General features: G+C 35.1%; 1 protein-coding gene across 2 annotated transcripts; it reads right to left on the reverse strand.

The window, feature by feature from the left end:
* Positions 1-244: 244 nt before the first annotated feature.
* Positions 245-12,651, reverse strand: plcd4b (phospholipase C, delta 4b). 2 transcript variants are annotated; one of them, XM_051904940.1, is made up of 17 exons: positions 12,497-12,651; positions 10,891-11,092; positions 9,960-10,000; positions 9,403-9,561; positions 6,987-7,215; positions 6,618-6,747; positions 6,308-6,539; positions 5,466-5,667; positions 3,807-3,951; positions 3,406-3,558; positions 2,688-2,831; positions 2,434-2,587; positions 2,107-2,223; positions 1,763-1,941; positions 1,547-1,679; positions 1,214-1,363; positions 245-837 (listed from the first exon to the last, which is right to left on the reverse strand). In XM_051904940.1, the coding sequence occupies exons 3-17, from the start codon at positions 9,979-9,981 to the stop codon at positions 749-751; spliced, it is 2,238 nt and encodes a 745-aa protein (XP_051760900.1). In that variant the 5' UTR covers positions 9,982-10,000; positions 10,891-11,092; positions 12,497-12,651; the 3' UTR covers positions 245-748. The 2 variants fall into 2 exon arrangements, with proteins under 2 accessions (XP_051760900.1, XP_051760899.1); XM_051904939.1 differs by having other exon boundaries at positions 10,891-11,097.
* Between the last annotated feature and the right edge of the window lie 116 nt (positions 12,652-12,767).

Consider the following 12,767-nt stretch of genomic DNA (forward strand, 5'->3'; position numbering starts at 1 on the left):
ATGGTTAAAATGAAAATGATTTTTTATTTTTTTAGGAAAATGACCAATCGTTTCACTACATAAGACCCTTATTCCTCATCTGGTATCGTTTAAAGCCTTTTGAAGCTGCACTGAAACTGTAATTTTGAACTTCAACCGTTTGGTGTCCATTGAAGTCCACTATAAGGAGAATAATCCTAGAATGTTTTCATCAAAAACCTTAATTTCTTTTCGACTGAAGAAAGAAGGACATGGACATCTTGGATGATATGGGGGTGAGTAAATTATCAGGAAATTTTTATTTGAAAGTGGACTAATCCTTTAACAGATGCAAATTTTGATCTTAAATGTTGAGATTAACATTAGCTAAGATTAATAAATGCTGTAGAAGTATTGTTCATTGTTAATTCAACTAATGTAGTTAACTAATGTTAACAAATGAAACTTTATTATAAAGTGTTACCAATTCAGATAATGTACAACCTGCATTCTATCCTTATTGTGTAACTTTCAAACAGGAGGAAAAATAAATAATTGTTCTGATTATCAGCACACTTAATATTGCATAGATTAAACAATCAAAAGTAAAACTTGCATTTACCAAATAAGCATTTCTGCACCGTTCTTGGGGGTCTTTTTTCTTTGAGAAGGCACTACTAACACCATGCAACTGCTACAGAGGTACTCTTAAAATCTACAGATTTGTCTGAGAAATATTAGCTCTTCAGAACAAGTTTCAAGCGTTGTAAATAAAACTAGAATTGTGAAATCACAGCTCTGTGATTTTGATCTGAACATAGATGGAGGATGGATGGATACTCATTCCGTCTTTGGACAACAGATGCACATGGCGATATCCTGGAAAGAGAAACCATTTATTTGCAAGAAAGCCAAATTCATTTTCAATTTTTGAAGAGTATAGGCCTAAAGACGCTGGGTCTCATTCACTAATAATTGCGTACAAGCATTTTTATGAGCAGAAAAGATTTGCACAAAATTTCTGCCAGATTCACAACAGGATATATACACACACATCACATTTTTCTAAGGCCATCTGGAACCTGTGTAAATGTAGTTTCAATTGGTTCTCAATTTTATCTTAAATTTATTGATGAATGAGGATTTCTGTGTGGAAACATTCACACAAAGTTTGTGTTTGCATGGTTAATGAATGAGACCGGGAATATTTTTCTTTTGTTAAAATCTCATGATACTGTCCTTAATATAGGCCTACCTGGTTGAATACAGGTAAAAGGAAGAGTGTATTGCCCTATGAAGTCATTCCTAGATGCTTTATCATAGTCTTCAACTACAAAACGCACCAGTGCCAGCTCAGGGGTGTGGATTGTGAACCGCAAGGATTCGTTCCAACATGGGTTGAATCCTGCCCAGAAGAAAAATAACTGGATTACCAGGAATTAAATGGTTCCAATGGTAAATTATGGAAATTAGTCATCTTAAATCAAGGAAATGTCTATTTCCACAGTAATGTTACATATTGAACTATAATAGTTTTGTCAACATGCACAAATTTTCATTTTTGTCTATTTGATCTTTACTTCCTCACCATTGTTGTCAATGTATTTGGTCTCCTGTTTGGCTTGATCCAGAGGAACGCCATAAATTTCCACTCTTACCAGGGGGTCTACAATGGACCATTCTTTTTGCTTTACTTTAGGGAGCTGTTGTCCACTAATAACCTTAAAAATAAAAATCAAAGAACAATCAACAAATATAATCTCAAACTGAAGTGGTGGAAAGAAACACAAATACTGTTTAATACCTTAACAGAGAAGAGTAAAGGGTGGTAATCCTCACGTTCCTCTGGTTTTTCAGGATCAAAGAATCTTTCTCTGTTGCGTAGTATCTCAGGTTTTAGTACATAGCCACTGCGGCCATTCTGAGTAAATAGCCCATCATTAAGATCCATTTCCATTCCTGCTGTCTGGAAGTTTAATGCCACTATGAATCAGAAACACATTACAGTAAATACACTGTCCAATTTACAACACATTAGCCGTGTTTCTCTGCTCCTCTTTACATGGAGTGTTTTTATAAGGTTTGTCTGCCATTCTTCCACTCTGTTACTCACATAATGTTACGTAATTCAATATATACCATACTGACCAATCTGGCATCCCATGTTCCACATGTCCAGTGGACAGTAATTTGATGAATCCGTCCTCATTCCACTTGGATACACTCTTGTTAGCTGCCTTGTGTTGTGCAGAACAAAATCTGAACCTGACAAAAAAAAAAAAAAAAAGATTTCAGAATTTCATCATCCATCACTTTACATAATATTTATATTTTTGTATAGAAATGAAAAGAGCTGCTTAATCTCCTTTTGTTTTCCAGAAAAAAATAACAGCATACAGATTTGGAACAACATGAGGTTGAATATATACTGACAAGATTTTGGGGCGAACTATCCCTTTAAAAACTCTTTCTGACCTGCTTCCTTGGAATATTTACGGGCTTTAGACTCAGAGAATGAAGACATCTCATCAGGCTTAGCAGAGGTGCGGGAATGCTCAAAGCTGTGGAAATGTACGCTCTTACAGAACATAAGGTCTGAGAGCTCCTTGCATAGATTTTGCTTCGATTTCTACATAGGGAAAAAGCAAACAATCAAAAACAATGTTAAACAAGAAAGTGGAAAACAATAACTGAGCCTTTTCTCAGTTTCTCAATATTTCCACTTTTACCTTTGCATCTGTTGGTGGACTCTCTGATTCCAGACTGTCCTTATTCATTTCTGCTGCCTCGTCCTCATCACTAACTTCACCTGTGAAGCTCTCTGGTTCATTTCCAATCTTCTTCCCTTTTAACAGGATTTTCCTCTTAAGTGCCTGAAAGAAATGAGTCAACAAATACACTTGTTTTACATCCCTTATATTAAATAGTAATATATTATTATATAAATATATAATTTTCTATATATGATTTAAAATTAAATGTTCTTTTTATGTTAAAACACTTTAGAAATAATTTATATATATATATATATATATATACAGTATGAAGTGAAAATGCTATTTTCTAATTTTCTTACAATTAAAGTATATATTTTCATTACAAATTATATTATCTGCGTTACAATCTGAGAGAGAAGTTGAACAATTCGCATTTCACATTTTTATATTCTAAACTTACTTTTTATTTCCAGGTTTAAATGAGAAAATCCCAAATTTTCAATATGGTGTCTGACTTTTAGAATCAATATCCAACAATAGGTGATGTGAATCTGACTTTTTCATGTGATCATCAATAGATAATGAAAGTGCCCATTACAGTATTATGATTATAAGACCATACATTATTTGAAGATCCATGTCAGTCATTCATGTTTTTCAAACAGAAGTCAATAAGAGCAGTTAAGTGCACCACTATCTAAAAGGCCCTGAATAATTAACCTGAGCTCACCTCTGGGGATGGGAGTTCACTGGCCACTCCACCGTCTAATGTGCTCGTCAGCAGCATATCGCCCAGGATATCTCTGAAATATCGAGCCATGACTTCCTGTTGCTCTATGCTGCAGTGGTTTTCAATGGACACGATGAGTGGATAGTCAGATGCCTGAAAAGTAGGAATGATGGGAAGATTAAGAAATCTGGAAACGAATTATAATGTATCTGTGCAAATAACTGATATTAACAACAACAATGTTAATAATGTTAATGTTAATACTAATAATGCTGACAACATTGTTAATAATCATTTATATATATATTAATAATGGTATTTTTTAATATTAATAATTATATGAATAAATATATAATGCAAATAATTATGTATTTGTACAAGTATTGGGGCATAAAGATCACCTTGAAGGCATAATTGGCAATAGTAGTAATCACGTCTTTGAGGAGAATCTTAGATGTGAATGTGTGTCCATGGTAAACTACCGGCTCCCCATTCGCTCCATTCCAGCAGTCCACCTCTACACACCTGCAGCCTCGCTTCAGAGCCCTTCAGATGTTCAACCCAGCACAAATGAACAACAACAGTCATTAACACATATAGCAAAGCACAATGCATTCAACTAAGTGGACACATGCTTTCTCTGAAGTTACAGTGAGTAAACAGAAACACTATTATTACACTCCTTAAAATAAAGGTTCTTTATTGGCATTGATGGTTCCATGAAGAACCTTTAACATTTATGTAACCTTTCCTTCACACAAAAGATTATTTATAGTGGAAAAAGATTCTTCAGATTATTGAAATGTTCTTTACAAAAAGCAAAGTGTGTTTTAAGTGTGTATGTGTGAGAGATATTAATAATTACATGCTCAAAAAGATCCTTTTCTGTAAATGATATCATCAAAGATCAGTGAAATCAAGCAGACACATTTTAACGTGTAGTTCTATGTCTGTTTTGTTTCATTGTATTTTGGTTCTGTTTTCCCTGTTCTGGTTTGCCTGAGTTCCCTGTACTTATTAGTTCCTCATTTACACATCTGTTCTATTTACTGTGTAACTAAAGGGTTAGTTCAAAATGAAAAAAATGAAAATTATGTCATTTTATTACTCAGCCTCATACCGTTCCACAACCGTAAGACTTTTGTTCATCTTCAGAACACAAATTAATATATTTTTGATAAAATCCGATGGCTCAGTGAGGCCTGCATTGCCAGCAAGATCATTTCCTTTTTCAATGCCCAGAAAGCTACTAAAGACATATTTAAAACAGTTCATGTGACTACAGTGGTTCAACCTCAATATTATAAAGCGATGAGAATACTTTTTGTGTACCAAAAACAAAAAACAAAATAGGGACTTTATTCAACAATATCTAGCGATGGCCGATTTCAAAACACTGCTTCATGAAGCTTTGAATCTTTACAAATCTTTTGTTTCGAATCAGTGGTTCAGAGCGCGTATCAAACTGACAAAGTCACGTGAACTATTGAAATTTCGAAACACTTATGACATATAACGAAACCTCGTTTACTGAAATCACGTGATTTTGGCGCTCCGAACCACTGATTCGAAGAAAAAGATTTGTAAAGCTTCGAAGCTTCATGAAGGTTGAACCACTGTACTCACATGAGCTGTTTTAAATATGTTTTTAGTACCTTTCTGGTCATTGAAAAAGGAAATGATCTTGCTGGCAATGCAGACCTCACTGAGCCATCGGATTTTATCAAAAATATCTTAATTCGTGTTCCGAAGATGAAAGAAGTTCTTATGGGTGTGGAACGACATGAGTGTGAGTAATTAATGACAGAATTTTTATTTTTGGGTGAACTAACCATCTAAGCCTTCAGTTCATTCACTTTGTTCGGTCTCGTGTAACTTTGTTCAGTCTCGTTTACATCTTTATGTGGTTGTTATACTATTACTCCTGAAATCTCCAGCGTGTTCTTGTTGATTTATCATTAAAGGCTGTTTTTGTTGTTTACTCCTTCGTCATGCGCTTGATTGCAGCCACTTTACCAGCTACACACATGGCATTATAACCGTAAGTAAGCAGAACTCACTGGATGTAGGCTTCAACACTGCTTGGTCCTTTTAGCTGGTCCTCCATGAGGTAAGTATTGTGTGAGGACGAGATGTAATAGTGGGCGAGAGGTTGGCTCATGTCTTGAAAGAGGCCCTGCCACTCTGGATTGAAGATGGATCCCTCAGGAGACGTCAGGTACATTAGGAACCCATCGATTGTCATCAAATGATTCATTCTGGCTATACAAGAAGACAAAATGAAGCCTCTTATCTGATCAAACTTCCATCGTTACTCAGTAATCATGATGAGTAAAAAACCACTTCACTGTTGCCCAGCGATCTAGATTAAGTGCTCAACTACCCCATTATTAAAAGAGCACCCAGAAGTATTTTCCATTGATTTTCCTCACAGGCATACAAATAATTATTCAAATAAATTTCAAATCGGGGTCAAATCAAGGGTCTTCAAAAGGGGGTACTGCATGGGTCTACCAGTTACTGTTCTGAAACTATTTTTATGAATTAAAAAAAATAAAATAAAAAATGTATTAAAATAATAATCATTTAAAAATGATAATTAAAATATGTAATACAATATATTATATATATTAAAAATATACATTATACAAAAATGCTATATTAAGCTAACTTTAAGCAAAGCTAAAGTTAAAAAGCTGGAGTTCAGCTAATTGTTTCATTGTCCCTCCTACATTAAAATAAAAAGTAACATTTATCAGAATTTATTTAAATTATACATTTTTTTTCAACAGGGCATCAACTATTTAATTAATTAAATATAAAAGAGTGGGGAAATATTCATATATATATTACAAAAATTATAAACTGAAGAGTATAGCAGTGGTTGATAGTGGATTATTACCCGTGTTTGAAGGCTCATAGCGATCAATCAGCTGAAGGGCATGTTCATAACTGCCCTCCCCCTCTAGCTGCTCCTCTCTCAGGAACTCCTCCAGATCACACTGAGACAAGCTCTGTCCATCACTGGAATAGTCCTGGAATAACTCCAGCACCTCTTTTCTCTCAGTGAGCATCCTATAGAACTCCACAAACTCCTGACCTTCCAAGGTTCCTGACTCAGACTTATCTGCCATCTGTGAGAAAACATCAACAAATGATAATGCAGTTCAACATGATAAAAATTCAAAACCACATAAACAACACTTAAGCACCATAAAAAGACGGTATGCATGTTCTTCATTCATGTCCACGTTCATCATTTTCAGCAGTTTTTTTGTCTCCCTAAAATTCATTCTGCCATCCTTGTTTCGATCTGCTTTCAAAAACCAGTCTGAGATCCATCTGAACGGAATGATTTAGGCTGATAATATAAGTTGGTAGTAAACAGCTGGAGTTCATCAATCAATCAATCATTCAATCAATCAATCAATCAATCTATCTAAAATAAAAATATATAAAAAATGAATAACTGTTTTAATGTTTTGAATAAATATATAAAATATGATAATGATCAGAACTTGCCTCAAGGAAAAATATACCATAAAAAGGGGGAGAAAATATCATTTTTATAACAAGGATACTGGTCAAGTTTGGTGCTCTCATCCATGCTCTCCATGTTCTCCATGAGGGCTTTGATGCCCTGAATCCAGGCCTGAGCTTCCTCCGCTGACTCAGCCACCAGATCCAGGTTTCCTCTGCGGCCACGGAACACCAGTGTGAAGCAGCGGTCAGCAGGAAACTCATCTGCTACAGTGAGAAGGGTCTCCGACTGATGTCCCTCACGAACAGCCTCCACATCACTGATGGAGACTGAAAAATAAATAAATAAATAAAGATTTTTATTTCAATTTTTCAGAGCCCTTCTTCTCAGTTTTTAATAAACTTTATATTTAGTGCATGGAAAGCAAGCTTCATTATTACTAATCGCTCAATCCTTACTATTGTTCATATTGTCATGGTGGATAATGAAAAGGTGAGACAGTTATTGCATCCCCTTTCATATTATGGTACAGTGCGCAGCGTAAATGAGTACACCCCCTTTGAAAAGTAACATTTTAAACAATATCTCAATGAACACAAAAACAATTTCCAAAATGTTGACAAGACTAAGTTTTATATAACATCTGTTTAACTTATAACATGAAAGTAAGGTTAATAATATAACTTAGAGAACAAAATTTTCAGTTTTACTCAAATTAGGGTGATGCAAAAATAAGTACACCCCACTGAAAGTCTCTGGAGCAAAGCTAAATTTTAGACTACAAATGTCTAATTTAACAAGAATTCAACCACAGGTGAGTCTAATTATTCACATTACACAGGTGTCCAGCAGACAGTTGACTGTAAAAGGGTGTTAAACCCCTTCCCATTTCATGCTGTCAGCAATGGCACCACATGGAAGAGAAATGTCACAAGACCTGAGAAAGAAAATAAATTCTTTACACCAGAAAGGTGAAGGCTACAAGAAGATCAGCAAAGATTTACTTATCAGTCAGAATACTGTAGCAAAAATGGTACAAAAATTTAAAAAAGATGGAACTGCAACCATCTCACAGAGACGTCCAGGTCGTCCACGGAAGTTAACACCTCGACAGGAGTGTCTTCTGATGAGAAGGGTTGAGGAAAATCGCCATGCAAGTTCACTGCAGTTATCTAAAGAAGTAGAAAGCCAAACCGGGGCGACTATTTCCCGTGACACAATACAGCGTACACTGCAGAGGAATGGCATGCATGGGTGCCGTCCAGGAAAGAAGCCTCTCCTAAAGCCAGGCAACAAAAAGCCCACCTAGAGTTTGCCAGGCCCCATGCTAACAAAGATGAAGACTATACTCTGGAGTGATCAAACCAAGATAAATGTTTTTGGAACTGATGGCTTCAAAACTGTATGGCATCGCAAAGGTGAGGGATACAAAGAAAAATGCATGGTGCATACAGTGAAACATGGTGGTGGCAGTGTCCTTATGTGGGAGCTGCATTTCATTGATGGCATCATGAATTTACAGATGTACTGCTCTATACTGAAAGAGAAGACACTACCATCACCACGTGCCCTTGGTTGTCGTGAACTTTTGCAACATGACAATTATCCTAAACACACATCTAAGGCCACTGTTGAATTTCTGAAGAAGAACAAGGTGAAAGTGATTCAATGGCTCCTGATCTGAACCCAGTCGAACACCTATGGGGAATTCTGAAGAGACAAGTTGAGCATCACTCTCCATCCAGCATCCAGTCTCTAAAAGAGGTCATTCTTGAAGAATGGAAAAAGATAGATGTTGCAAAATGTCGCCAACTTGTTCATTCCATGTCTAGAAGACTTGGTGCTGTCATTAAAAATCATGGAGGCCATACAAACTACTAGATGTAGTAGTTTTTGTTGTGGGGTGTACTCATTTTTGCATCACCCTAATTTGAGTAAAACTGAAAAATGTGTAATCTAAGTTATATTATTAACCTTACTTTCATGTTATAAGTTAAACAGATGTTATATAAAACTTAGTCTTGTCAACATTTTGAAAATTGTTTTTGTGTTCATTGAGATATTGTTTAAAATGTTACTTTTCAAAGGGGGTGTACTCATTTACGCTGAGCACTGTAATTCATATTAGATTGTTGCTGCACACCCCTTCATATGCATTTCTCCCTGGACCTCCAACTACTGTCTGATCTACTGCCCTGATGTGTCTACTTTTATTTCTCATCACAAAGACCTTTTGGATTTATTTCAAAACTACCTTAATATTTATATAATATTTAATACCCTCAATATTTACAACCTTTAGTCCATTATTTTCTATGCAATACCTAATGGCTTCCTCGCATATAAGTCTGAGTGTTTTTTTGTTTTTGTTTTTTTGGCACTCCGCCTATATTTTGATTACAAAATCAGTCATTTTTACCCCAGTCTTGGATTAATTATGCACACAATCTTTATCAATCTAACATGATTACTGAAGCATATAAACTATGATAAACACTAAAAACATTAACTCATACAGGTAGAATAAGAGTTTATTGCCCAGCTGGATTTATATGCGATAGTCTTGCAGTCCTCCTGAAGTTTGTAGTGCCGCTGGCGCTTCCACATACGAGACTTCACCTTCCGCAGAAACATCCCCGCCTTCATTGCATTAAGGTTTTGATGACTCTGTTTACCTGTCAGAAAATGGGAAATGTTCATTAGTAATGTTCAGAAAGAACAAGCTTACTTTAAATGGACAAATTTAACACACACACACACACACACACACAGGTTTGTTTTGCTATCAAAGTGAGGACATTCCATAGGCGTAATGATCTTTATACTGTACAAACTGTTTATTTTATATCTCTCTACACTACCCATCACAGAAAATTGTATGCATTTTTACATTTTTAATAAAACATTGTTTAGTATGTTTTTAAAGCTATTTTAAATATGAGGACTCATTAAATGTCCTCATATTTCATGTTTACGTCGTAATACCCATGTCATTATACAAATTTGTGTCCTCATAAATCACAAAAATGTGCACACACAGACACACACACACACACAAAGTCTGTCTACTCACAGCATGTTTGAGGTGATTCCATTTTCTACAGTGCACCTTTTCTGCAGACACAAACAAGTATCACTGTCTCACCCAAAAAATTTCATGAAATTTTCATGTTAATACTACTATAGTAATAATGATTTAAAGAAAGACAGACTGCTGAGAAGTCTGAGCTGAGAGCTGATCCAAATAGCTCAATGTAAACATCTCTACGTCACTGTGTTCTTGGATATATTATGCATTTAGTCCCACTAACAGCTTGTTTTTGAGGTGTCACTAATGTGACTCCTTCTGAGTGCTGTACTATGATGAGACAAGAGCCCACAAGCTTCTTTCAAATTGTTGTTGCGCGTTGTCCTATCTGCTTTTTTTTCTTCAGTGAAAACAGGGACAGGCTAAATAAAATCTAGAAATAGGCTGATTGCATAACCAATATGCCCTATTTTACAATGGGAAAAAAATAGTAATGTTCTCCAAATTGAAAAAAACAAACAAAAAAATGAGTTCATTCAGGCACATGTGAAGCAGTGCAGTCAGGCGTGACATACGGACTCATGAGTCATGGCTAAATATGTCTCAGAGATCCACACGATCCTCTACTGGCACCATCATTATGTTCTGTTATTTCCCAAGTGGATAAAGCAGAATCAAATTTTGCTTTTATATTTTTCCTGCTATTATTCTGTATTGAATAAACGGATAATGTATAGCATTTCTAGTCTTCACTGTGATTTAAACCCTAATTAGAGCCTTTAGCAAAAACAGCATTTGTTTCTAAATGTGTGCAAACCTAAAATATTGCAGTTAGTTCAAATAAATACTATATGCTCTGATGTAAGTCACTAACAGCAGTAAATGCTGACAAAGTAATGTTCCTAACACATAGCAAAGGGAGTCTGGAGAGGGCTGAAGCTAATATTGAGGAGTGACACAGAAAAGCAGAACTTACCGTCTGATATATAAACATCCGATGAGGAGGATGGGCTCTGTGTCTTTGCTGCTGTGTGTGCAAGGCTGGGAAAACAAAGCCGCAGTCCAGGCTGCTTTCACAGTGATGCATAGCCAGCCTCCTTCCTCTGCCTCATTCCTTCCTAGACACTCCCACTTTTCCTTTTTTTCCTCTGCCTTATTAGGTGCAATAGTTCTGTTTTCTGCTCTTGTTAAAATTACAGCAAAAAAATTTACAGCATAAATAATTTCTATAATTCCACAATAAATACAGGAAAATTAAAAAACAAGCTGCATTTCAAACAACTGATGAATGATAAACAATTTTACACCATAGGCCTATACAATGCACAAAGTCTACATTATCGAAGATATACAATTTTCATAAATAGACAGAATTAAAAAAAGAAACATTATAAACATGAGTTCACCTCATGCACAAAATCTCCAATTTCATAGTTTGTAATACATTTCAGTAAAAAACATAAATATCAAAATTAATTCAAAAGAGTCAATTTCAGTTTGTTTCCAAGGGTCTTGAATTATAAACCCATTTAGACACCTAAGCATACTAAAGCAGCAGGATGTACAGAATGGTGAAGTCTTTGCCATGTGCAACCCACATTTACATTTATATTTGCATAAATTCATTAGGTAAAATTGACTTACAAATGGGGAAAGATACAAATACAAGCAAAGTACGGAAATGCTGACAAAACCCAAATACTATAAAACATTTTGGTTTAACAAAACATGACCAAAAACATCTTGACTAAAAAATAAAAAATCTTTTTGTTTTATTAGTTCTCTCTTCTTGTTTGCATGAATTAAACAGTGTACAACATTTAACCAAATATTCTGAATTATTATTTTATAATTATTGTTTTGATGCAGGTGAATATGCTACAACTGGAATCCTGATGTGCAACAGAAACATGTCAGGATTATCCATTTTTATGCTCTGAATAAATCAATAAATTAGCTTTTTGATTTGACTTTTGTTGAAGATGCTTCAACCAGCATACTGGTTTTAATTTACAGGAGGCCTATATTTTCTTGAAATCCATCTGAACTTGAAGACTAATTAAATGCATGAGCAATCTCGCACATATGTGCAGGAAATACATAAATCAAAACCTAAATACAGATTTGTGATTAGTTGATATCATAAATTATAGGTGGTTCACTAAATGTAACTTTTTTAATCATTATATAATAATATATATGTACATTTTTTGAATCACTGTTTAGCCCTATTTATAAATAGCTTAAATTTTTAGCATCGTGTATTCAACAGCGTGCACAGAAAGCATCCTCTTGGGTTTTGATCCTCAAGAAGCCCTAATGAACTCTTAAGGCCAATGAAGTCAAATAACGCCACTGTCACGTTTTCTCTAAATATGACAGTAACATTCAAATGTTCTTGGTAACAGGAGTAGAATTCACTGTGGTCCTCAGATGATATAGTTATAGTCTATTCACATCAAATCAAAAGAGTATGCCTACACTCATATTTAATATACAGAAAACATACAAAATACTGAAAAATACGACTTTTAAACTAATTAATTTACCGACAAGTCTACAGAATAGCCACTTTGACTTACCATTGTCATTTATGCATATTCCCAATTCTATAGCTTGGTTCAGGAGTAACCCATAACCCGGTGTCACATTTCTATGCTCCTGCCATAAAAATAAATGTCAAAACAATTATGACCAGCTGAACCAGAAGAACTGTTCCTGCCCTTATACTGCCCTTATTTATATCATGCCAGTCAGCTGGATGAGTGCATGTTTTTTTTTTTTTTTTCTGGGCAGCCTAAACCAAGCATGTACAACATTAGTATGTTGTCTTTGTCAGACAAAATAAGTACG

This window comes from Ctenopharyngodon idella, chromosome 9 (assembly GCF_019924925.1).
Source record: "Ctenopharyngodon idella isolate HZGC_01 chromosome 9, HZGC01, whole genome shotgun sequence".
In the NCBI taxonomy this organism is placed as follows: Eukaryota; Metazoa; Chordata; class Actinopteri; order Cypriniformes; family Xenocyprididae; genus Ctenopharyngodon; species Ctenopharyngodon idella.